This window comes from Enhydra lutris, unplaced genomic scaffold (genome assembly GCF_002288905.1).
Source record: "Enhydra lutris kenyoni isolate GAN:26980312 unplaced genomic scaffold, ASM228890v2 scaffoldscaffold9, whole genome shotgun sequence".
NCBI classification, from domain to species: domain Eukaryota; kingdom Metazoa; phylum Chordata; class Mammalia; order Carnivora; family Mustelidae; genus Enhydra; species Enhydra lutris.
In genome coordinates this window covers 13,360,730-13,386,022 of record NW_019154093.1, presented here as the reverse complement: position 1 = coordinate 13,386,022, position 25,293 = coordinate 13,360,730, and the positions used below count along the sequence as shown (strand labels likewise).

At 40.1% G+C, this 25,293-nt stretch overlaps 2 protein-coding genes across 2 annotated transcripts; both read left to right on the top strand.

The window, feature by feature from the left end:
* The first annotated feature begins 3,627 nt into the window (after positions 1-3,627).
* Positions 3,628-4,569, top strand: LOC111143552 (olfactory receptor 2A12-like). Its single transcript, XM_022497377.1, has one exon. The coding sequence runs from the start codon at positions 3,628-3,630 to the stop codon at positions 4,567-4,569; it is 942 nt and encodes a 313-aa protein (XP_022353085.1).
* A 16,997-nt stretch (positions 4,570-21,566) lies between these two features.
* Positions 21,567-22,514, top strand: LOC111143539 (olfactory receptor 2A5-like). Its single transcript, XM_022497365.1, has one exon. It carries the CDS (start codon positions 21,567-21,569, stop codon positions 22,512-22,514), a length of 948 nt encoding a protein of 315 aa, XP_022353073.1.
* Positions 22,515-25,293: the final 2,779 nt, after the last annotated feature.

Below are 25,293 nucleotides of genomic sequence, written 5' to 3'. Positions count from 1 at the left end.
AGGAGTTGAGAGAAATGACAAGAGGTTTGTAACCTTAGTGCCAACTCTCTCATTCTTTTTCCCTCAACCTACTTGCGTCCTGACTATTCCCCAAGGCACTCATGATTTCCAGACACAGATACTTTTCTCCAGATCTCTGATAAACTCAAAGGGAAAGTGTAGGGACAGAGACAATATCTGGAATCTCTTCCTTCTCTCTCTCTTTTTTTTCCTGGTTCCCAGGGTCTCTCAGTCTGTTTATCATTCAGCCAAGCAGTTACTAGGTCTTACTATGCGCTGGGCTCAGTATGAAGTAATGAGGGTGCAGTGGGAAACAATTAAATTGCACACAGTGAAAGAGCTGCTAGCAGGCTGTGTCTGACCTCAGGATCCCAGTTTTCTTGGGCCTATCTTGAGCTAGCACAGAGGCTGAGGAGCTGAGCAGCTGGTAGCCAGGGGTTCTGGGTCCTAATCTGAACTCTGGGACAAGCTCCCACTGTGACCTGGGATCTGTCTCTTTCCTATGTGTCCTCTCTGCACACGGCATCTTGGGTCACAGGGAGGCTTTCTGTTTCAGCCCTTGCAGTGGCCAAAGATCCCACCAACCTGCCTTGGAACCTGGTGACCAAAACTGAATCTGACTTTAAGGAGTGATGCCAGGGTATGGGTCTAACTCTCTTAGACTTTTCCCTGTAGACAAGGGATCTGCTGAAGGATGAAAGGAAGGAGTGGCCCAGTCAGAGTTCTCTTTTAGAAAGAGCACTCTGGAGGCTAGTGCAAAGAATGGTCTGGGTAAAGACCCAGCTGCAGGATGGAAATGAAACCAGAGAGAGGGGCCAAGTGTCTAGTTTAGACACTGTCTAGTAGCAGTAGAATTGGAGAGGGACAGGTGGGTGTGAAAGGCATTTTGAAGGTGGCAGCAATAGGAAGTTGGAGTTGGATAGGATGCGGGGAGATGGGAAAGGAGCTGAGGAGATTTTCTCATTTCTGATTGATATGACTTTGTTTACCTCAGAGATACCATCAATTAATCTGTGTGTGTGTGTGTGTGTGTGCGTGCACACATCTATACCCATATATTATATAGTTAAATTAAAAGCCCAACACAAAATTCTTTGCCCTCACATTTGCCTTTCCCCCAAGAATCAAAAACAGAAAACATTTCAGTAAATTGAAGGCTCATTAGTTGAGTTCTGGTTAGCTATGGTTTTGCTACACATAGAAAACCTTATTGTTACTACAGAATGAATGAGACTCCATTTCTCCTATACACTCCATCTCTGAGCCTCAGTTTCTCATCTATGAGGTAGGAACAATGATCCCTATCGTATACATCTCACAGAGTCATCATGAGGCTCAAAGAGAATGAATGTCGAGGTATATTGTAAGCTACACCTCAAAAGCCAAATTCTATATTTTTGGCCCAAATAGAGTCACAGAAGCCAGTTCATCATGGCCGATAATAATGCCTCCCTTTGTTCTCCCTCACATGGGGCTTCTGGTTATAATCCTGAGAGTCAGGCAATTTTTTTCCCAGGGGAAAAGAAACGTTTTCCCCTCAGGAGAGTCAGGGGAAGGATGACAGGGAGCCAGGGTTTCAGGGAGCCTGAGTTTCTGACCCAGGATCCTGGTTGTGGAACAGCACCCTTGGGCACACTTTGTTGGTTTATAGACAGCTTGTTCCAGTTGCCCTCTGCCTCCCTGCACGGATCAACCATGTTAAGCACTCTTTAACATAAGACTATGAAAGAGTCAGTCCATCCATCAGCTGTGTGTGAAAAATTAAAAGCTAGAAATGGCAGCACGTTTCCCACTCTTGGCCCCAAGGTGGAGTATTCTCACCTTGGGTCCTTGGGAAATTTCTCTCAGGAAGAGGGTCGCTTGCAAGGTAGGTATTTTTATTCCTATCTTACAGATGAAGAAACTGAGGCTTGAGAAGTAAGCTAGCAGCCCAAGGTCACATAGCAAGTAAAGCCAGAGCTAGGATCGAAGCAGAACCCACTGTCTCTAAACCCCACGCTCTTTCCCCCTGGGGAGAGAATGTGACTTAAAAAAGACCTTTCAGTGAAAGGGGATTTAATAAAAAAATAGTTATTTTCCAGCTATCTGACTATTGGATAGCTATTGGATAATGTCTCTGAAGGTTCTGGAAAAGTGCCTAGCATATAGGAGGTTCAGAGTGTATGCAGTCCTTTGGTCAAAGTCAAGAAACCATCTGATGGGTTCAATGTAGACACAGGTTCTTGTGCAGATTCATTCATGATGCTCTGAAGGAGAACAAGCAGACTGGAGAACAAGTAGGTTGCATCAGATAAATTAGTGCCAGGAGAAGGAAAATATTGACAGCATCAAGATTGCTCCCATTCCCTAAGTACCAATGATGCAGATGACACCTCTTCGATGAGGCTGTCCTTTCCCTGTTCTCCATGAAGAAGCTGAAGCTCAGGGAGGTTGAGAAACAGCTGAGAGTCAGTAAGAAGCTAAAAGAAAGAAAGAAATACTCTCTGTTATGGGAAGGAGCAACAGAGAGTGGGCATCTGGGAGAGTGAAAATTGATTATGGGCTTCAAGTATGATGGGGTACTTCTCAGGAAGTTTGCTTGCATAGCTCAGACCTGAATCTCAGTTTTGTGTATGGAAAACCATCCAGAAATACAGTTAACACTCACTATGCACCTTCCCCGTCGTTGGCCTTCTGTGTGATGCTTTTCATGCCCAAACGTCATTCCTTGATATCATATGTCATAGATACCATAGTCTTACAGCAAACTTGTAGCTAGGAGACAATCATCTTCATTTTGTACTCAAGGAAGCAGTCTCAAATGGGTACATGAGTGGGGTAAAGGGCTTGCTCAAGGTCATTCACTTAGTAAATTATAGAGCCAGGACTTAGAACTCAGTGCCTTCTAACAAGCCATGGCCCAAGAGGGGGCCTGTGGGTAGCAGAGATGGCCCAGCCTGGAGAGGACTGAAGATAAAATTAAACTGGAAAATAAATTGATGTCTTCAACAGGACAAACTAAGTTCTTTCACTGTAATTTGCCAAATTGCATAGAGGCTGTATGCCAATATTTATCTCTAAATCTCTGGCTGCCTTACTAAGGAGAAGGGATGCTAAGGGGAAGTAGAGATCAGCTAGCCCAACGCTTTCATTTTACAGCTGAGGGATCGGAGGCTAAAATGGGTAATTACTGGTGGGTCAGAGACAGAGCCTTGACCTGAGGTGGAAGCCCTTTCCTCGTCACAGATTTCTTGAGAGCAGTGGCAGTGGCCAAGAGCAGGTAAAATGGGCTGTTGTGGGGCACCTGGGTGGCTCAGTTGGTTAAGCATTTGCCTTTGGCTCAGGTCATGATCCTGGGATTGAGCCCCACACCAGGCTCTCTCTTCAGTGGGAAGCCTGTTTCTTCCTCTCCCTCTGCAGCTCCCCCTGCTTGTGCGCGTGCGCTCTCTCTCTCTCTCTCCCTCTCAAATAAATAAATAAATAAATAAATAAATAAAATGGGCTGTCACGTTGAGGGGGATCACAGTGTCTCATAACTGGACACTGACGACTGCTACTCCAATCCCATCAGTAACCCTCACCCTGGTGCACAGTTTAGCTAGTTCTCTGTCTGAATAGATTCCTTTCTTTTTCATTTAGAAGTAGGACATGATGCAAGACCCTAACCAGTCCTACGTGACTGAATTTATCCTTTTGGGCTTTTCATTCAACCCCAGGACAACTCCTCTGCTCTTCTCAGCCTTCTTGATGACCTACCTGTTGATTATTCTGGGCAACAGCTTTATCACCATCCTCATCTGCCTGGACTCACACCTCCACACACCCATGTACTTCTTTATTGGCATCCTTTCCATGTTGGATCTGGGCTATACCACTACAACTGTGCCTCAGATGTTGGCACATCTAGCCAGCCAGAAGAAGACCATCTCTTTTGCCAGCTGTGTGGCCCAAATGTACATTTTCTTGGTGCTAGGCATCACTGAGTCTTGGCTCTTTGCCATGATGTCTATAGACAGGTATGTGGCCATCTGCCACCCACTCAGGTACAAGGTCATCATGAGCCCATGGCTATGTGGGCTAATGGTCATTTTCTGTGGACTCTGGGGTGTCATCTCTGCTCTTATCTATACTGTCTTTGCCATGCGTCTGCCGTATTGTGGCCCCAACAAGATCAACCACTTCTTCTGTGAAGTCCCTGCAGTCTTAAAGCTGGCTTGTGCAGACACCTCAGTCAATGACTGGGTAGACTTCATTCTCGGTTTTAGTGTCATCCTGATCCCACTCTCCCTTATCCTTGTCATTTATGTCAATATCTTCATTGCCATCTTGAGAATCTGTTCAGCCCAGGGGCGACTGAAAGCCTTCTCCACCTGTGCCTCCCATATCACTGTGGTCACCATGTTCTGTGTGCCAGCCATGGTCATGTATATGAAGCCTGGCTCTGGGGCCTCCCTGGAAGAGGACAAGAAGTTGGCCCTGTTCTACAATGTCATCTCTGCTTTCCTCAACCCTATCATCTACAGCCTCAGGAACAAGGACGTGAAGAGGGCTTTCTTTAAGGTGGTGAGCTGGGGCAGGGCTCCAGAATGAGATCCTAGAAGGATAGCTGAGAGACAGAGAAACAAGATTCAGGATGCACAGTCAATGCCTTAAACATTTAATTGACAGACTAGTCACCATGAAATATCTCATAGACATGTCAATCTTATTTTTTTAAGATTTTATTTATTCATTTGACAGAGAGAGAGATCACAAGTAGACAGAGAAGCATGCAGAGAGAGAGGGGAAGCAGGCTCCCCCGCTGAGCAGAAAGCCTGATGCGGGCCTCGATCCTAGGACCCTGAGACCACGACCTGAGCCAAAGGCAGAGGCCCAACCCACTGAGCCACCCAGGTGCCCGACATGTCAATTTTACAGCTTTCTTTTGTTTTAGAGTCTCAGGACATAACAAAAGAAGGGGTGTCTGAGCCATTGAAGTCTTTTATTGAGACAAAAAGAATGGGCTTTGGGGTATGCTGTGTAGCTGGATCTTGAGAAAGGTTCATTCTCCTCTGGAAACCACACACATTTTGTGTTAGGTTAGCTGGAGGGAAGGGTAAGGGCACTAACATTGGAGGATTCCTGGCCTCTGGAGGATTGAGTGAGTGAACATCACTGCAGTGACTTGGGGGTGTGGTATGCTTGCTTTGGACATGGAGATTGGAAACACGCTGGGATGGTTGGGGACCAGCTGTGATCAGCTGCATTGATCTCCCTGAGACCAACCCCTGAGACCCATCTCAGGTCACTCTCTTCCTCCTTCTCTCTTTCCAAGTAAACTGGCCTCTCTTTGCCTTGACTGTGTCATATTCTTTCCCATTTCAGGGCTTCCACATATGGTCTTTTTCTCTCCTCACCCTTAACCCCACCCCACCTCCATCTGACTCCATTATAACATTGACTCCTGTTCATCTGTCGGGTCTTGGCTTAAACTGCAGCTCCTCAAATAAGCTTTTTCTTGAGCCCCCAGAGTGAGCCTTCCAAAGCACCCTGTACCTTTCTCTCATTAAAAAGGCATGTGGTTCAACATCTGAGTTCTCTGCTGGATAGCAACGTCCATGAGGCAGGATCCTGATTGTTCAGTTGACCCCTAGGATCCAGCCCCATGCTGCCCACATTCCAGACTTCAACAAATATTTTATGAGTGAAGGGATAGACACTTCACAGGAAAGGCCAGAGAGGGCAGATGAAGCCAGTAAGTGGGAAAGCTGATGAATTGGGAGTAGAAAAATGTAGGAAATCGTGGCAGGTACAAAAAGGGGAGGAGATAAAAAGGATGAAGTGTTGTTGGGTTATAATCATAGGGAAAATTTCCCAAAAGTTTGCTTTTATTATTAATAAACATGAATTGAATCAGTGGGATAACATTTTTCACCTATTAAACTAGCAAAATTTACAAAAATGGTGATACTCAATGCTGGGAAGAATGCAGTGAGACTGACACCCACACGTATTGCTGAAAAGAATATCCTTGTTTCGACCTTTCTAGAGTAGTGCCTTCCACATAGTAGGCACTCAATAAATCTCTTATATGAAGAGTATAATACTAATAATTATGGCTTTACTTATTCAAAACTTCTGTATCAACACAGTTGTTAAAATTTTACATATATTAATTCATTTAATAAGAACACCAATAATTAGAAAGCATGTAATAATATGTATCATGAAACTTAACAATATTTATAAGCTTGGGTCCAGAAATTTCACTTCTAGAACTTTGTCTTAAGAACAAAATCAGAGGGGTGCCTGGGTGGCTCAGTGGGTTAAGCCTCTGTCTTCAGCTTGGGTTGTGATCTCAGGGTCCTGGGATCCAGCCCCGTGTCGGGTTCTCTGCTCAGTAGGGAGCCTGCTTCCCTCTCTCTCTCTCTGCCTGCCTCTCTGCCTACTTGTGATCTCTGTCTGTAACATAAATAAATAAATAATCTTTAAAAAAAAGAACAAAATCAGAAATGTAGACCAAGTTTTATGTACAAATATGTTATTCAGAGTGTTATTAGAAGCAGCTATATATATGATATATCAATTTATTAAATGCTATGCAATCAATACTGTGTATCATGTTTTAAAGCAATATTTAATGGCATTGAAAAGTGTGATATAATGTCAGATAGAAAAATCAAGATATAAAGTTATATATATAAAGTTAATCTAAGTTTTATAAAATATTCATACATTCATTTTTTAAATTTTTTATTTTTTTATCCTGTTATGTTAGTCACCATAAAATACATCATTTGTTTTTGATGCGGTGTTCTAAGATTCATTGTTTATGTACCACACCCACTGCTCCATGCAATATGTTCATTTTTAAAAGCCTGAATGGATACATGTTAACATTTTAACATGGGTATCTCCAGATAGTAAGATAATGAGTGATTTTTATTTTATTTCTTATTTTCTCTACTCTCTAAAATTTCTACAATCAGTATATATTGTCTTTATAGGAGAAATAATTTAAGATTACTTGAGAAAAACTTGACCTGTCTGAGAAAAGAAAGTTAGCCATAATGATGGCATCAAACATTCATTGACCAAATGCTAGGTCCTGTGGGTGCAGGCATGATAAGCTAAACCCCTGTCTAGTGGTAAGAGACAAGTACAAGACAAGGATGCTATAAGGTACTAACTGTGCTGCTGGAAATATGTTCAAAGCTCTGAGGAAGTGATGAGGCCATATTTGTGCTGGGTGCTGGCAGCATGAGTAGAAGCTGGAAACATTGAAGAAGAGAGCAAGGGGCAGGGGTGGGGGGAATCCCAGACAGAGGAGATATGATGTTGAAAACCTAGAGATGTGGAGCTTATAGAGATTGGGCAGGATGGCTGGGACACAGGCCCAGTGAGGGGAGAGCAGATATGACAGATAGGGTAAAGAACTTCAGCAGTGGTAGAGAACTTCAGGTTTTCCCTCCTCTAAATGACTGTATTTACCAAGTACTGTTACCTGGAACTGTGGCCCTGTGAAACAGTCTACAATGCAAAGATTTCTTGCCCATATAGCCTCAGAAACACTGATGTCCTCTTCATGCTTCACAGGGCACAGATAGGATGTTAAAGAATCTGAGAAGACTGATAGTAATCAACCAATAGATAAAAGAACGATTAATAACAAGGAAAACACTGAGGTGCCATAACGCAGAGTTATGTGTCCAACTCTGGATTTTGTCTGGGATCATGATCTCAGGGTCAGGAGTTGGAGCCCTGCTTCAGGCTCCACACTTAGCACAGGGTCTGCTTGTTCCTCTCCCTCTGGTCCTCTCCTGCTCCTCTCCACCCCGCTCATGCTGTCTCTCCTTAAAAATGAATGAATGAATGAATGAATGAATGAATGAATGAATGAATAGATAAACAAGTGTTAAGGAGGGGAAAAAAACAAGGAAAACACCTACGCTAATTCTTTTAACACAATACTTACCAAACTTGTTGGAGCTCTTTCTTTCTAAAGAAACTAGAATTTTCCAAAAATGCACTTTGAGAAGTGCTAGTGTATGAATGGGTGGATTTGAGGGGGGAAATACAGAAAAATGTAAAGTAATTAAAATATGCCTCAAATATCACCCGTCAGTGCTAACTATTCTTAATATTTTTGTGTATTGTTGTATGTCTCTATGTAACATTTGTCACAATTGAGATCATGTATAAAGATTGTTCTATACCTTTTCATCATGACCTATATGTCTCTTACACATATACTTTCCATAATTTTATTTATTGTGCTTCAGTTTCCATATTTTCTTTTGACCTGGTTTCCTTTACTAATTTTTCTATTCAGCTGGGTTTATTCTGCCATGAAACCCAGGAATAAAGTTTTAATTACAACTATATTTTTAATTTTAAAATTTTAATTTTATTCATTTTTAGTTTCCAAATCTCTGCTGAAATTCCCCATCTTATTATTTAATCACAGTTATTTTTAAGTCTGTGTCTGATATATGTCAAGACCTAAATGCCCTATAGGTCCATTTCTTATTGCCTCTGTTTTTCCTCTTAATTTTGAGTAAGTTCTTATCTTTTTGTTTGGTAATTTTTTATTAAATTCCAGACACTAAGTATAAAAAACTTTCTAGAGATGATTTGAGGCTCTGGATTATGCTGTATCCCTTCAGAGTGGATTTACTTTTTGCCCTGGGGGGCACTCTAGGCAGTGGAAAATCACCTTAGGTTATTCAGGGGTTGAGCTGACTCAAAGCTGAGCTTCAGTCTTTGTATATATGAGTATATTATTTCTGTTTGACTTTTACTCACAGTCCCCTGGGGGTCCCAAACTGAAAGTCTGTGATGTTTGCCAGGGCACTCCTCCTTAGACTACCCTAAGTCTGATTTTTGTCCCTCCATTCCCTGAGCTCAGCTTCTCAATCTCAGTGTGGCCTATTTTTTTTTTCACAGAATATCATGAGCATTCCCCTAAGACATGAATAGCACTGAAAATGGTTGCATTAGAGAGGATGACTAACTGTCCTATTTTTGCTATATTTTTCTAAGCTGGGGTATAATGATCATCTCTGTATGTACATCCTTAGCTCATTTTTTTTTCAGTGAGCATCTTAGCTTGGGCTGAAGTAAGTTTCCACTTGTCTTTTCTTCTAGGAATTTTACGGTTTTGGGTCTTATGTTCAAAACTTTGACCCATTTGAGCCTTTTCACTTTTTAGTGGTGCTTTTTAAGTTTTTATTTAAATTCTAGTTAGTTAACATATAGTGTAATATTAGTTTCAGGCGTACAATATAGTGATTCAACACTTCATACAACATCCAGTGCTCATCACAGAAAATGCGCTCCTTAACCACCATCACCTGTTTCACCCATCCCCCACTTACCACCCCTCCAGTAATGATAAGTTTGCTCTCTGTAGTTAACAACATAGTAAAATTTGTGGGAGTCCAATGCAGGACTCAATCCCAGGACTCTGGACTCATGACCTGAGCCAAAGACAGTCACTTAACTAACTAGCCACCCAGGTGCCCACTTCCCTCCACTTTAAATGGTATTTTTGGTAAGTGAAAGTTTTTCATTTTGCTGAAATCCAGTTTATTTATTTATTTATTTATTTATTTATTTATTTATTTTTATTTTGTGAAACAAGTTTTTTTTGTCATGAATTTAATTTACTTAAGGTACATGGAAATATTCAGACTTTCTGTTTCTTCTCATGCCCATTTTGATAAGCTGTAATTTTCAAGAATTTTGTCCATTTTATCTAGTTGTTGAATTTACTGGCATAAAGTTGGTCAGAACATACCCTTATCACTCTTTTCATATCTGTGAGACCTGTGTGATACCTCGTCTTTCCTCCTAATCCTGATAATTTGTGTTTTCTTTTTTTTTCTTCATCAACTAGCTAGAGATTTATTAATTTTATTGAACAATACAAAGAATTATCTTTTGATTTCATTGATTTTCTTTATAGTTTGTCCATTTCTATCTCGTTGATTTTTTTTTCAGTTTATTTAGGTGGAACCTGAGATTTTTTTTTTAAAGGACCTTTCATTTTTTTCTAACATAAGTACTTAAAGCTATAAATTTTCTAAGCAATGCTTTAGCTGCAGCCCCAGATTTTACTATGTTGTTTTTTCATTATCAGTCAGTTCAAAATATTGTATTTCCTTTGTGATTTCCTCCTTGAGACATGAGTTATTTAGAAATGTGCTGTTTAACTTCGAATATTTGGATCTTTTCCAGGTATATATATATTTTTATTTCTAATTTAATTCCATTGTGTTCAAATAACATACTCTGTAAGATTTCAATATTTTGAAATTTTATAGCCTGATATATGGTCTATACTGATAAACATTCCATATGGCCTTTAAATGAATGCTGTTTTGGGCTATAATGATTAATAAATGACAATTAGATTAAGAGCATTGGCATTGTTGTTCAGATCTACATCTTTATGATTTTTGTCTAATTGTTCCATCAAGTACTATGACAAGAGTATTACAATTGCCACTACAATTATGAAATTGCCCGATTTTCACTTTAATTCTGTCAGTTGTTGCTAATACAGTACATGTATTAGGTACATGTACACTTATTGTGTATTTAAGATGCATGTGTATTACACTGTGTGGAAGTTTTATTTCACTAATACTTAAAATAATCTTAATAGGACTCAGGGTGGAAAAGAGTGACACAATTTTTCTATGAAGAAAAATTATTTGGAAAAAGACAAATAAAAATGAAATTATCCATAGTTTGCTTCAATTTGGTTTTTCAAGATTTTTCCCAGCCCACTATGAGAATTAATATCAAGATCTAAGAATGATTGCATTGATGTGAGTTTGGTTATAGGCAGGGTTATAACATCAAAACCTTCAACTGGCATGAAGCATTCTTTTCTGACATGACAAGTATGCCTCAGCTTAAAAGACTTGACTCTGGGTGATCTTCTCTATGGTATTCAGCTCTCTTTGATGCTTCCTGCTTAAAATTTTATCTTCTCCTTGGCTCCCAGGCAAATGTTATGGAACTGAATGAATAGTTCCTAAGAGGCCAATCTAACCCTTGGCAGGCAAGCTGAGATTCCCTCATGGAGAGGAGAGAAGGTCTAAATGGCTCTGAAAATGAATTATTTGGAAGGACAAAGCTTCTCACCCTTATGTCTGGGTGTAAATAAAAATTGCTCAATATAGAGCAACTGAAGCTCTTGGGGCCATAATGGAAATTTCTAAATTCATGTCCAATATCAGAGAAAGAAGGAATATGTGCAATGGTGAGGAGGAGAGCTACAATGGGGGGAAATTCTTTTTAAAAATATTTAATTTATTTATTTGAGAGAGAGAGAGAACAAGCATAAGCTGGGGTTGCAGGGGTTGGGTAGGAATAGAGGGAGACAGAGTAGACTCTCCACTGAGCAGGGAGCCTGATGTGGGCTGGATCCCAGGACCCTGAGATCATGACCTGAGCTGAAGGCAGATGCTCAACTGACTGAGCCACCCAGTCGCCCACGATGGAGGGAAATTCTAAAATCCTGTGCTATGGAATGAAGCTAATTCCAATTCCATTTGAATATAGTAAATCTTAGCCCTCTATAATGTTAAAGTTAATGAACATAAATCTGTGTCCTTCTGCCTGACTGGCATCCAACTTAATATCTCAGAGGCAGATCTTAACGTGTTCAAAAGGAAACTCATTACCACCCACTTGATCATGTTCCTCTCATGGGTTTTCCATTTTTCTTTCTTTCCTTTTCTTCCTTTCTTTCTTCCTTCCTTTCTTCCTTCCTTCCTTCCTTCCTTTCCTTCTTCTTTCTTTCTTTCTTTCTTTCTTTCTTTCTTTCTTTTTCTTTCTTTCTTTCCTTCTTTCCTTCTTTCTTTCTTTTTCTTTCTTTTTAGTTTCAGAGGCAGAATTTAGTGATTCATTAGTTGCATATAACACTCAGTGCTCATTGTATCAAGTGCCTTCCTTAATGGCCATCACCCACTTATCTCTTCCTCCACACATGTCCCCTCCAGCATCCCTCAATTTGTTTCCTAGAGTTTAACATCTCTTATGGTTTGCCTCCCTCTCAATTTTCATCTTATTTTATTTTTTCCTTCCCTTCACCTATGTTCATCTGTTTTGTTTCTTAAATTCCACATATGAGTTAAATCATATGGTATTTGTCTTTCTCTGACTGACTTATTTCGCTTAGCATAATACCCTCTAGTTCCATCCACATAGTTGCAAATGGCAAGATTTCATTCTTTTTGATAGCTAAATAATATTCCATTGTATATATATATATATATACCACATCTTCTTTATCCATTCATCTGTCAGTGGATATTTGGGCTCTTTCCATATTTTGGCTATTGTGGACATTGCTGCCATAATCATTGGGGTGCATGTGCCTCTTCAAAACACTAGATTTGTATCTTTTGGATAAATACCAAGTAATGTAATTGCTGGGTCATAGACTAGCTCTATTTTTAACTTCTTGAGGAACCTCCATTCTGTTTTCCAGAGTGGCTGCTCCAGTTTGCATTCCCACCAACAGTGTAAAAGGGTTCCCCTTTTTCTGCATCCTCATCGACATCTGTTGTTTCCTGAGTTGTTTATTTCAGCCACTCTGACCAGTGTGAGGTGGTATCTCAATGTGGTTTTGATTTGTATTTCCCTGATAATGAATGATGTGGAGCATTTTTTCATGTTTCTGCTGGCCATTTGGTTGTCCTCTTTGGAGAAATGTCTGTTCATGTCTTCTTCCCATTTCTTCACTGGATTTTTGGGGGTTTTGGCTGTTGAGTTTGAAAAGTTCTTTATAGGTTTTGGATACTAGCTCTTTATCTGATAAGACATTTGCAAATATCTTCTCCCATTCTGTAGGTTGCCTTTAATTTTTGTTGACTGTTTCCTTTGCTGGGCAAAAATTTTTATCTTGATGAAGTCCCAGTAGTTCATTTTTGCTTATTTCTCTTGTGTTTGGAGATGTGACTAGCAAGAAGTTGTTGTGGCTGAAATCGAAGAGGTTGCTGTCTTTGTTCTCCTCTTAGATTTTCATGGTTTCCTGTCTCACTTTTAGGTATTTCATCCATTTTGTGTTTATTTTTGTGTATGGTATAAGAAAGTGGTCCAGTTTCATTCTTCTGCATGTGGCTGTCCAATTTTCCCAGCACCATTGGTTGAAGAGTCTCTCTTTTTTCCATTGAATATTCTTTCCTGCTTTGTCAAAGATCAGTTGACCATAGAGTTGGGGGCCCATTTCTAGGTTCTCTATTCTGTTCCATTGATCTCTGTGTCTCTTTTTGTGCCAGTACCATACTGTCTTGATGATTACAGCTTTGTAACAGAGCTTGAAGTCCAGAATTGTGATGCTACCAGCTTTGATTTTCTTTTTCAACATTCCTTTGCTATTCAGCAACTTTTCTGGTTCCATACAAATTTTAGGATTATTTGTTCCAGCTCTATGAAAAATGGTGATGCTATTCTGATAAGGATTGTATTGAATGTGGAGATTGTTTTGGGTAGCGTAGACATCCAATCCATGAACATGAAATACTTTTCCATCTCTTTGTGTCTTCCTCAATTTTTTTCATAAGTGTTCTATAGTTTTCAGAGTATAGATCCTTTTCCTTTTTGGTTAGGTTTATTCTTGGGTATCTTATGGGTTTTGGTGCAACTGTAAATGGGATTGATTCCTTAATTTTTCTTTCTTCTCCCTGCATTGTTAGTGTATAGAAATGCAACTGACTTCTGTGCATTGATTTTATATCCTGCCACTTCACTGAATTCCTGTATCAGTTCTAGCAATTTTTGTTGGAGTCTTTTGGGTTTTCTACATAGAGTATTATATTTTCTGTGAAGGGTGAACGTTTGATTTCTTCTTTGCCAATTTGAATGCCTTTTATTTGTTTTTGTTGTCTGATTGCCGAGACTAGGATTTCCAGTACTACGTTGAACAACAGTGGTGACAGTGGACATCCCTGTCATGTTCCTGACCTTAGGGGAAAAGCTCTCAGTTTTTCCCTGTTGAGGGTAATACTCACTGTGGATTTTTTATATATGGCTTTTACGATATTGCAGTATATTCCTTCTATTCCTACACTTGGAGAGTTCTTATCAAAAAAGGATGACCTATTTTGTCAAATGCTTTTTCAATAAATGGTATCATCATCCACCCAACAGCCCAAAGCAACTCATGTTCCACATCCAGTTAGTCACTGCTAAATCCCTTTGATTCTCTCCAATCTGTATCATTTTCATCCTTACAATTCCTGGCCAATAAAATCTAATAACCTCTCAGTTAGACTCTTTTAATGGACTCCCACTGGTCTTCCTCCTTCCAGTCTTATTAACCAAACTAGCTATTAATCTTTCAAAAACACTAATCTGACTACTCAATGGTATGCTGGTAAATATTTAACAATCAGTTCTTTGGGGAAAACAAAAAGTTCTGATTTGTTGTGTTTGCCAATTTCTTTGGTGTAAATATTTCCACCATGACCAATTTCATGCTCTCAATGTGATATTACTGAACACAGAGTTGGAAAGAATTGAGAATAAGTGGCTTTCATGAGCCACTGAGTCAGCTCCAGAATGCCACTAAACCATGTCACTTTCTTTATTAATAAATTTCAATGGATCTTTGATGCCTTCAGGTATACTATAAATTCTTCAGGCTGGTCTACAAGACTCTCCATGATCTGGTCCTGCTCATTTCTCCAGACTCATCTCCCTCATCTCTCCATTCCTACCCAATCCACCATACTCAAATATTCACTTTATGCTTCATGCAATGGGGACAAACATGGGAAGAGATCTTCCTGAACTCTGGAAAGGAGAGCTAAAAGTGGGTGGGGTAGGCATAGAAATAGGAAGAGGCCAAAGTCAGGTGTGCAATCAGCTCAGCCTTCAGTTGGACACACCAATCACTGGACAGGTGAGACAACATTACCCAGTGAGATCAAGATACCTGACTCCTAGTCCTAGTTCTGTCTGTGTGATTTTCCAGAATTAGTTCTGGACACTATGTGTTGGTTTCCCCACATCTAAAATGTTGGTTTGGGAAGACAATACTTAACAGCTTTCCAGTTTAGATGTTCTTTTTCTATGGAAGACCTAAATAAAGTTCAAATAAGACCAGCAGAGTAGCTAGAACTTGAGTCTTGATGTTGGCTTCCTAGCTGCACTCACTTAGGGGCCCCAATTATGGAGGCTTTAGTTAAAATACCAGTTTCCACACCCCTCCTGTAGTTCTAATTCCCCCAAATCTTAGGTGTCCTTTGGAGCACATATAGCCCTTCTCTGTATTCACTCCTTGCTGAACCTTCCTGTGAGTAATGAGATCCCTCAGGATTGGAAGACTCCTGAGGTGACACTGGGATCTATTTGGCTACATCCTTGGGACCCCTTGTTCCCTGATACTATGGGTCTCATTAAAATACCAACCAGGTATCTCCTAGGGAGCTCCTGAGATGCAGCAGCTTCTGGAGAGTGGCTAAAATAGTATCCTCTTATAGACCAGTATACGATACTGGAGCTGTCCAAGGCAGTTGTGAGACATGAGTGTGAAGGAGGGGTGTGTACTAAATTTGGGATCAGAGTGGGAGGATAGTTAAAGGGTGTGCAGGACAAGACCAGGAGTCTGGGAAGGCTACTCATACCAGATTCCTGTCAGCCAGAGCTCTGGCAAAGGGTAGTCATCTGCAGCTAGTACAGTTCATGCGTTATTGATTTCATTTCTCTTATTTTCCATTTAACTTTGTGCATTTCAGCTAACAAATTGCCAAGAAGAGGATTTTAGTTGTGCTGGGAGTGGGTATCTTGAGGGGAAGCCCTGAGAGAAGAAAACCTGGATACTAGTTTTGAAAAAGAAAGTGATGGAGAAACAACTGGGCTGAGAGTCCCATCCTTGCAACAAACCCTTAAACCATGGGCATAACTTCACAAAGTCATTAATCCAATCCACTACCCATTCCTAAGTGCTAAGAACTGGAGATAGAAAGGTAAGACATGATTCTCCAATTAAGGAATTCCACAAACCAGTGTGTGTACCAGCATATGTATAGGGAGTAACAGAAACATATTAAAGGTGTTATCATAGCCTAGAAATATGGTGATAATCACAAGAGCTTTTACAAAAAGGAGAAAACAAGAGAAGGGCATTTTAACTGGGGAGTCATTTGATGATAATAGTAGCAATAATAACAGATATTTACTGCTATAGTGTTACACCTAAGATAACACTCAATCATCATAAAAAACCTTCAAGGTAGATGTTATTCTCCCAATTTTACAAATGATGAAATGCAAGCACTTTTTAAAAGATTTTATTTTTAAATAATATGTACACCAACATGGGGCTTGAACTTACAACCCTGAGATTAAGAGTCTCATGTTCTACTGACTGAGCCAGACAGGTGCTCCCTACAAATGATGAAATGAAGGTTTAGTGAGGTAAATGATTCTCTTGGTTGTGCTGTTGGTAAGTGGCAGAGCTGGATTCAAACCTAATTTTCTTTGATCCCAGAGTCTCTCTGCCTCCTTGGTACATACTGCCTCATGGAAAACAACTATATGAAAGGACCTGGAATATTTAAAGGATGGTGATGAACAAGTTGGTTTGTCTTCAGCTGGAGTCAGCAAACCCTGCCTGTAAAGGGCCAGTAAATATTTCAGGCTTTGTGGGACACATATGGTTTTTATCATTGCTTCTCCACTCTTGTCATAAGCAAAAGCAGCCACAGACATCAATGAAAAATTTTTTCAACCATGCAAAACCCATGCCTAGCTGGAGGACCATATAAAAGCTGAGGATTGAGCAGGAGCACAGGAAGTAATGGTAGGATGTCAAGATGTAAGGATAAGATTCCAAAGGGCACTGAGCACCCTGCTAAGGATTTTGGGCATCAGTTCATGGATAATAGGAGCCCCTGAAGGACTTTCAAGCAGGGCAATAGCATGGTCGGTTTGCCTTTTTGAACAGTCTCTCTGGCAGTGTGTAGGAGGGGATGGATGGAAGAAAGACTAGAACAGGAAAGACCGAGGAAGACATTTTAGTTCTTCTTCAGTGGAAATACTCTTCTGGGATGTTTCTTGTCCACACTCCACCTTGGATCTTGTGTTGGCCTCCTGTGATTTACATACAGCAGCTACTTAACAATTTTTTAAGTAGTCCATATTTCTCTGGTTGGATTCTTAGAACATTCTCTTAAAGGAGACAAAAATAAAGTCTTTTCAACAAGAAAACATAAAGATTTAAAGCAGGCTTTATAATAACGTCCTTCCTTTAGCTTCTCGCCTGCTCTTTTTTCTAGGCTCTCCCTTTTCCTTCCTCAATAGAGCCTATATAGGGCTTGCTCAGAAGGCAGGAGAATAACCTCTCCTGGGTACCAAGCATAGCATACCGTGCATATTTCTGCAAAAATAAGCCAGTAAAATCTTTAAATTATCCTTCAACTTTTCACGTTCCAGTTAACTAATACAGCATTCCCACATTCCTTCAGGCTTCCTTGGTCTTATCAGTACCATATTACTTTGTTTGGACTCTAGATTGTGTTACGAGGTTGGTGCAGAGTGAAAAGTCACTCCTAAAATCATAGATTCCCTGAATCTTGGTATCATTGAGTTTTAGAACCTTAGGATATTTGTGGTAAAAGGGACTTTTAAGGTTGTACATCCTGACTTCATTTCCAAAGAAGTGATAGTGCCCCTAAATGATATGGACTTACAACTTATGCTTAAACACTTCTCAAAATGAAGAACTTGTCATTTCACTTTCCCATTACCAGCAGAATGTTTTGTTATCTGGCAGATTAATCACCAGAAGTTTTGTTTTGGGTTTTTTTTTTTTTTTTTTTTGTAAATTGAGCTTAAAGTTTGCCCCCCCACACACATACCCCACCCTGCCCTGCAACTTTCACTAATCATTTCTAATTTTTTCTCTGAGAACACATAGCATACATTTCCACCTTTCTCTGTAGGACAACTTATGAAGTCTTTGGTGAGGTTTCTCTGGTTCCTCATAAATCCCATAGCTAAGCATTCTAGTATTTTCCACTCTTCCCTCAATAGCATGGTTTCATGGGTCCTTTACTGAAAAGCTCTTTTCTCTGTGTAGACAAGCTCTAGTTTGTCATTTTCCCTTTTAAATTGCAGGTCCAAAAATTAAAAACTTCTCTGGGCAGCCTTTGGATTCTACCTAGATAATAGCAAGTACTGACCTTGTGGCCTTAAGGGATGACTGTTGATGATGTCTGTCTGTAGATGGTCTGGTCCAGTTCTTATTTAGAAACCTGTGGAGAGCTGTGTAAGTCCAAGGGAAAGCCCAAAATGAGCTTAGCACAATAGCTAGCTTTACAGGAAGCCAAGTTCAGCACTAAATATAGTTCCATCATACGTATCACCAGTGGCTTGCCCCCTCAGAGGCCCAGCTCAGATTCAGTACATCTGTTCATCCAACATTTATAATGCCTACTCCACTCCAGGCACTGTTCTAGAATCTGATGGTACACAATCAATCAGGAAGATAAAAATCCCTACATTCTTGTGAGGGAAACTGTTAAAATTATATTGTATATTAGAAGAAACTACAATGAAGAAAGATAAAACAGGAGATCAGGAAAGGGAGTGTGGGATACCTTAGTTTTAAGCAGGATGGTCAGAAAGACTCAAGTCTTCCCTGAGAAGATTGAACAAGCACTTGAAGGAGATGAAGGGGAAAGAGAATTTCTAACAGGGAGAACAGTAAGTGCAAAAGCTCTGAGGTAGGAACATGTCTTGAATGAGGAGCAACAAAAGGCTGGCTGGCTGGACAGACAGAGTGAGAAGTGGGAGGTAAGAGATGGAGCCAGGAAAGCGATGGGGGGGGGGGCTTGGTTTTTCTTCTGGGCATTACTTGAAGCCGCTAGAAAGTTTGAAAGGATGATTTATGTAATATTTAAATGATCTGACCTATACTTTAAGATTTTATTTATTTATTTGATAGACAGAGATTACAAGTAGTCAGAGAGGCAGGCAGAGAGAGAGGAGGAAGCAGGTTCTCTGCTGAGCAGAGAGCCCGATGTGGGGCTAGATCCCAGGACCCTGAGTCCATGACCTGAGCCGAAGGCAGAGGTTTTAACCCACTGAGCCACCCAGGCACCCCCTGACCTATACTTTAATAGGATCACTGTAGTTACTGTGCTAAGAATAGACCATAGGGGAAGGGAGTGGATTCCCAGGAACTGGTTAGAGGATATTGCAATATTCCTGGCAAGAGAAGATAATGATCTGGACCAGTAATGGTGTAGATGATGAGAAGTGATCTTTTTTTGGGATACATATTTTAAAGAGAACTGGCAATATTGCTGATGAGAAAGAGAAAAGTTAGAAAGTCTTTAAGTTGCTTTTTTAAAAACTCTAAGCCACATTAAAGGGTGGAATTGCCATTAGTTGAGCTGTGAGAAGAGCAGGCTTATAGGGGATTAGAAGTTTGACCTTAGAAAATACTTATTTTAACATGCCTGTTTGATATCCAAATGAAGATGGATGGCAAGAAGGCAATTGGATAGATGAATTAAGAGAAGAAATCTAGGATAGAAATATAGTTCAGACTTACCAGCATACATTTGCAACGACGTGGATGGGACTAGAGGGTATCATGTTAAGCGGAATAAGTCAACCAGAGAAAGACAAATATCATATCATCTCTCTGATATGAGGAATTTGAGAGGCAGGGCGGGGAGTTGTGGTGGGTAGGGAGGCAAAAAATGAAACAAGATGGGACCAGGGAGACAAACCATAAAAGACTCTTAATCTCAGTAAACAAATTGAGGGTTGCTGGAGGGGAGGGAGCTCAGGGATGGGGTGGCTGGGTGATGGACACTGGGGAGGGTATGTGCTATTGTGAGTGGTGTGAATTGTGTAAGACTGATGATTCACAGACCTGTACCCCTGAAACAAATAATACATTATATGTTAATTTAAAAAAAGATATATCAGCATACACCAGTATTTAAAGCCTTAGGTTGTATATGCAATCAGAGTGAGGGTTTATATTCAAATCCACTAGCCACCATTCCACTGCATCTCTAAATGAGTATCAGTGTTATTATTCTCATCCCTCTGAGCCTGAGTCCTGTCCATGACTTCATGTGGCATTATTTTAACCCAAATTGACAGCTCTCAGCCTTTTCACTACCAGTCAATGTTCCAGTTACCGAAATACCGATCCAAGGTTTTAGGGTTCTCTTATGAAAAGACCTGACCATTTGCAAAGCTATGCAATATGCACATTCTGCCCTCTACAAGTGTGATTACACAGGTCAGTTTTCTCTCACAATATCACCTAAAGTGGGCCTATTTTGTGCTCGATAACTGCTAAACCCTGCATGAAATCTAATGGTGTGAGAGACATTTTAGCTTAATGTGGTGTGAAGAGCATGTGACTTGGAAGTTTGAGTCTTACTCTGTCTCACCTCGGATGGCTGACTTTATGAAATGAAAATAGTAATTCTGACCTCCATGGGTTGTGGTGATAATCTAGTGAAATCACATTTATTAGAACATTTTTATAGAGTGCCATTTTATAAATGACCATTTCTTTCTTTTGGGTCTGGAAAAGGGGTACACCCAGCTGTCCGTGTTTTGTTGCAGTCATTTAGGGACTAAAGCAAGGAGAAAGAGAAAAGGACTGGTCAGTGACATGTTCTGTCATCCAGGTCTGCCCACGTTTCGATCAAGGATTGAGTACCGGTCTAACTGGAATTTTACCCACTACCCAAATCTCTCCTGAGAGCAATATGACTGTGAAAGAGCCCTTATTGGTTTTTAAGAAAAGCTTCCAGACATACAGGCACCTAATTCTCAAGTAAATATGCTTCATTCTCTTGAGAAATGCCAGGGGCACAGACGTTTTCTCTAGGTTTCAGTTGTTGAGTCTCTGACCATCTTTATCTGCCAACTTGTTCTTTATAATTGTAATCACTGCAGGTAGGCCTGGAAGGTGAGATAAACGTTCTAGGGGATAAACGTTCTAGGGGAAAGATTCCTCTTCCCCAAAAAGATTATCTGAAACTTTCCTTGTTCCTGAAAACTTATGGTATGTGGGTTTTCAATGATACAGCACCAAGAGGAAGAAAGCAAAGAGAAGAAGCTAGGGGTTTTGTTTGTTTCACAACTACACCGTCCTTTCCAACACCTAACAGCCTTGATACTTGAAAGAATGACTTTAAGAATTACAGAGACCACTACAACTTTTGGTTTACTATAAAACATTTTTTATTTTTCTAGCCTCTGTACTTTGGTTTATGGGGTGTGTGTGTGTGTGTGTGTGTGTGTCTGTGTGTGTGTGTATTCTTCAAAAGACTTCTGCTGGTACAATTCCTTCCAGAGCACCCTTGGAATATTATGACAGCTAGTTTGTTAGACAAACCAATACATATTTCTAGAATCCCTACTAAGTGCCTGGAGCAACAGTTGGCCGATTGGAACAGAATGTTCCCTGGGCATGGAAGTGCATACTTGGTTTGATTGTTTAGCTACGAGATGCCTTTGGTCCCTGCATTTGTGGATCTCATGTGGTGTCCTCTCATTGAGACAGCAAGGGATTCAGGAATAGGTTCTCTTCTTTCCTCAGAATGAAGGCCATGCGTAGCCGAGGCTGGAGAAATGACACTTCTGTAACTGAGTTTATCTTCCTGGGCTTCTCCAGAAATCCCAGGACCAACTGGATCCTTTTCTTCCTCTTCCTCTTTCTTTACTTATTTACAGTCCTGGGCAATGGGCTCATTGTTACCCTGATCAGAGTAGATGCACGCCTACACACCCCCATGTACTTCTTCCTCAGCATCCTTTCTGTACTGGATCTTAGCTATGCCACCACCACAGTGCCCCAGATATTGGTCCATCTAATAAGCAAGAGAAAGACCATATCTTATATTGGGTGTGTGGTCCAGATGTACATTTTCCTGACCTTAGGCATCACTGAGACCTGGATTTTTGCAGCCATGGCCTATGACAGATATGTTGCCATCTGCTATCCACTCCATTATGGGGTCAAGATGGGTCAAACCCTGTGTGTAGTCCTGGCAGTCAGCTCTGCCCTTTGTGGTCTCACCTGCGCCCTTGTCTACACAGTCTTTGCACTGAATCTGCCCTACTGTGGCCCCAATGAAATCAACCACTTCTTTTGTGAAATTCCTGCTGTCTTGAAGTTGGCCTGTGCATATACATCCCTCAATGACCAAGTGGACTTTATCTTAGGTTTCATCTTGCTCCTGATCCCATTATCTCTCATCCTGACCTCATATGTTTGCATCTTTATGGCCATTCTAAAGATTCGCTCCACACAGGGAAGAATAAAAGCCTTCTCCACCTGTGCCTCACACATTACTGTGGTCACTATGTTCTGTATTCCATGCATGGTCATGTATATGAGGCCTGGCTCTGAAGCCTCCCCAGAGGATGACAAGAAGTTGGCCCTGTTCTACAATGTCATTTCTGCTTTTCTCAATCCCATCATCTATAGCCTCTGGAATAAAGATGTGAAGAGGGCTTCCTTCAAGTTAACTGGAATGAGTGAGGATGGTCAATAGGCCATGAACTGAGGCTACCTACAGTGCCCTCATCTCTGATCTCTGTTTGTCCCATCCACACTTCCATGGGAGTAACTGGACTGGTTGAGGAGCCCAAGGTAAGGAAAATATCTGGAAAGAAAAAACACTTTGCATTAATTTGACCACTAAAAATATTAGGAAAGAACTCAGGGAGAACTGTGTTCAAAGCTTAAATACAGCAACTTCTTTCAAGACATGTCTCCAAAGGCAAGGACAACGAAAGTGAAAATGAACTTTTGGGACTTCATCAAGATCAAAAGCTTCTGCACAGCAAAGGAAACGGTCAACAAAACAAAGAGGCAACCCACAATGGGAGAAGATATTTGCAAATGGCACTCCAGAGAAAGGGCTGATATCCAAGATCTAAAAAGAATTTCTCAAACTCAACACCCCAAAAACAGTTAATCAAGTAAAAAAATGGGCAGAAGACATGAGCAGACACTCCTCCAAAGAAAAATACAAATGGCTAACAGACACATGAAAAAGAGTTCATCATCATTAGCCATCAGGGAAATACGAATCAAAACCACATTGAGATACCACCTCATACCAGTTAGAATGGCAAAAATTGGCAAGGCAAGAAATAACCAATGTTGGAGAAGTTGTGGAGAAAGGGGAACCCTCTTACACTGTTGGCGGGAATGCAAATTGGTGCAGCCACTTTGGAAAACAGTGTGGAGGTTCCTCAAAAAATTAAAAATAGAGCTACCCTACAATACAATACAATATAATAATCCAGCAATAGCACTACTGAGTATTTACCCCCAAAGATACAGATGTAGCAAAAAGAAGGGCCATATGCACCCCAGTATTCACAGCAGCAATGTCCACAATAGCCAAAATGTGGAAACTGGAAAATCTGGAAAGAGTCAAAATGCCCTTCAGCAGATGAATGGATAAAGAAGATGTGGCCCATATACATAATGGAATATTATTCAGCCATCAGAAAGAATGGATATCCAACTTCTGCATCAACTTGGAAGGGACTGAAGGAGATTATGCTAAGTGAAAGAAGTCAAACAGATAAAGTCCATTATCATATGGTTTCACTTATTTGTGAAATGTAAGGACTAGCATGGAGGACATTAGGAGAAGGGAAAAATGAAAGGGAAGAAATCAGAGTGGGAGATGAACCATGAGAGACTATGGACTCCAGGAAACAAGTGGAGAGTTTTAGAAGGGAGGGAGTAGGGGAATGGGTAAGCCTAGTGATGGGTATTAAGGAGGGCACAGATTGCTTGGAGCACTGGGTGCTATATGCAAACAATGAATCATGGAACACTACATCAAAAATTATTGATGCACTCACCGTATGGTGACTAACATAACACAATAAAAAAATAAAAAATAAAATAAAATGAGATTCTGGATCAACTCCATTGTTCCCACAAATGGACATTTACATAACTGAGCAAAAAAAAAAAAGAGTCAAGAAATAATTGCCTTTGGCTTGTGGCTTTCTAGGAGAAGTGTTCAACTTTTTTTCTTTTTTCATCATCATACTGAGAATATTTTAAAGGTTTTATAATCACCTTCACTTTTAATGTAATAAAAAATCACTGACAAAAAAAATCACTGACTTTCTATTTTTATAAGAAAAATAAAGTAAATAGGAAAAAAATTAAATACGTCATTGATCTGCAGCTTTGGAAGGATCACCTTACTTCTCTGGGATGTAATTTCCACATCTGTAAAATGTTTTTTTATGATACTCATTGTGCTTAAGTAATAATAACTGACTTTATTGATTGCTTTGCATATGGTGTCACTAAGTGGTATCACTTTATATATACTTAGTATTTTACTAATATACTATATATACTTAGTATTAACTTCAGAGATAGGTATTATTATCTTCATCATACAAAGAAACTGAGGCACAAGAAGATTAAGTAAGTTGCTAAATGCCATTGGTTATATTATGCTATTTCTTGAATTGTTAATAGAGATTTTTGAGGCTCAGCTAAAATAATGGATGTGATGGTATTGAGGAAAATGTATACTTAGGATTATCATTCTAAGTCACAACTATAGGGTCAAATCCATGAAGTCTAGAGCTCTATTGGACTCTTTAGATCTTCCTCACCAGCATTCCACAGGCTAAAAAAAATAGCATTGTGCTGTAGACCATTAACTTCTCAGTAAGTGTTTGTTGAGTGCTTTTTCCTAGCCCCACCTCTGTCCTTGGTCTGCAATCTCCCCAATTTTTCTTTCAGCTCCTCTTCACTTTCCTGGGTCTCTCTCTCATTTCATTATACATACCTGCAACTGTAGCTTCCAGCAACCTAGTCTTTTATACACAAATAGAGTGTTTTGATTTCCACAACTAACTTACTCTTAAATTTCTTTTGTCACCAGAAAGACCAGGGCGACAATGGGAAGAGCCCTGAGGTTTAATCCTTCCTTAATTTGTTGAGAACTTAGAAAAAACAACTAATCTCTCTGGAACTCAGTTTCCCAATCTTTATTTTATTTTTTTAAAGATTTATTTATTCATTTTTGAGAGGGAAAAAGAGAGAGTAGAGGGAGGGGCAGAGAGGGAGAATCTCAAGCAGACTGCCTGCTGAGCTCAGGGCCTGATTTAGGGCTCAATTAAGAGTCAGATGCTTAAGTGACTGAGCCACTTCAGTGCCCCTGGTTCCCCAATCTTTAAAATGGAGATAGTGATCATACCTGACTTGGGCTATAATATAAAATTATTTTTAAGTTCAAATGGGAAGAGGCCTCAAAACTTAAATGATTATATGAATTATCATTA

Excerpts from the sequence above, each read along its gene's own strand:
- LOC111143552 (XM_022497377.1), top strand. The coding sequence starts at position 3,628 with ATGATGCAAGACCCTAACCAGTCCTACGTGACTGAATTTATCCTTTTG.
- LOC111143539 (XM_022497365.1), top strand. The coding sequence starts at position 21,567 with ATGCGTAGCCGAGGCTGGAGAAATGACACTTCTGTAACTGAGTTTATC.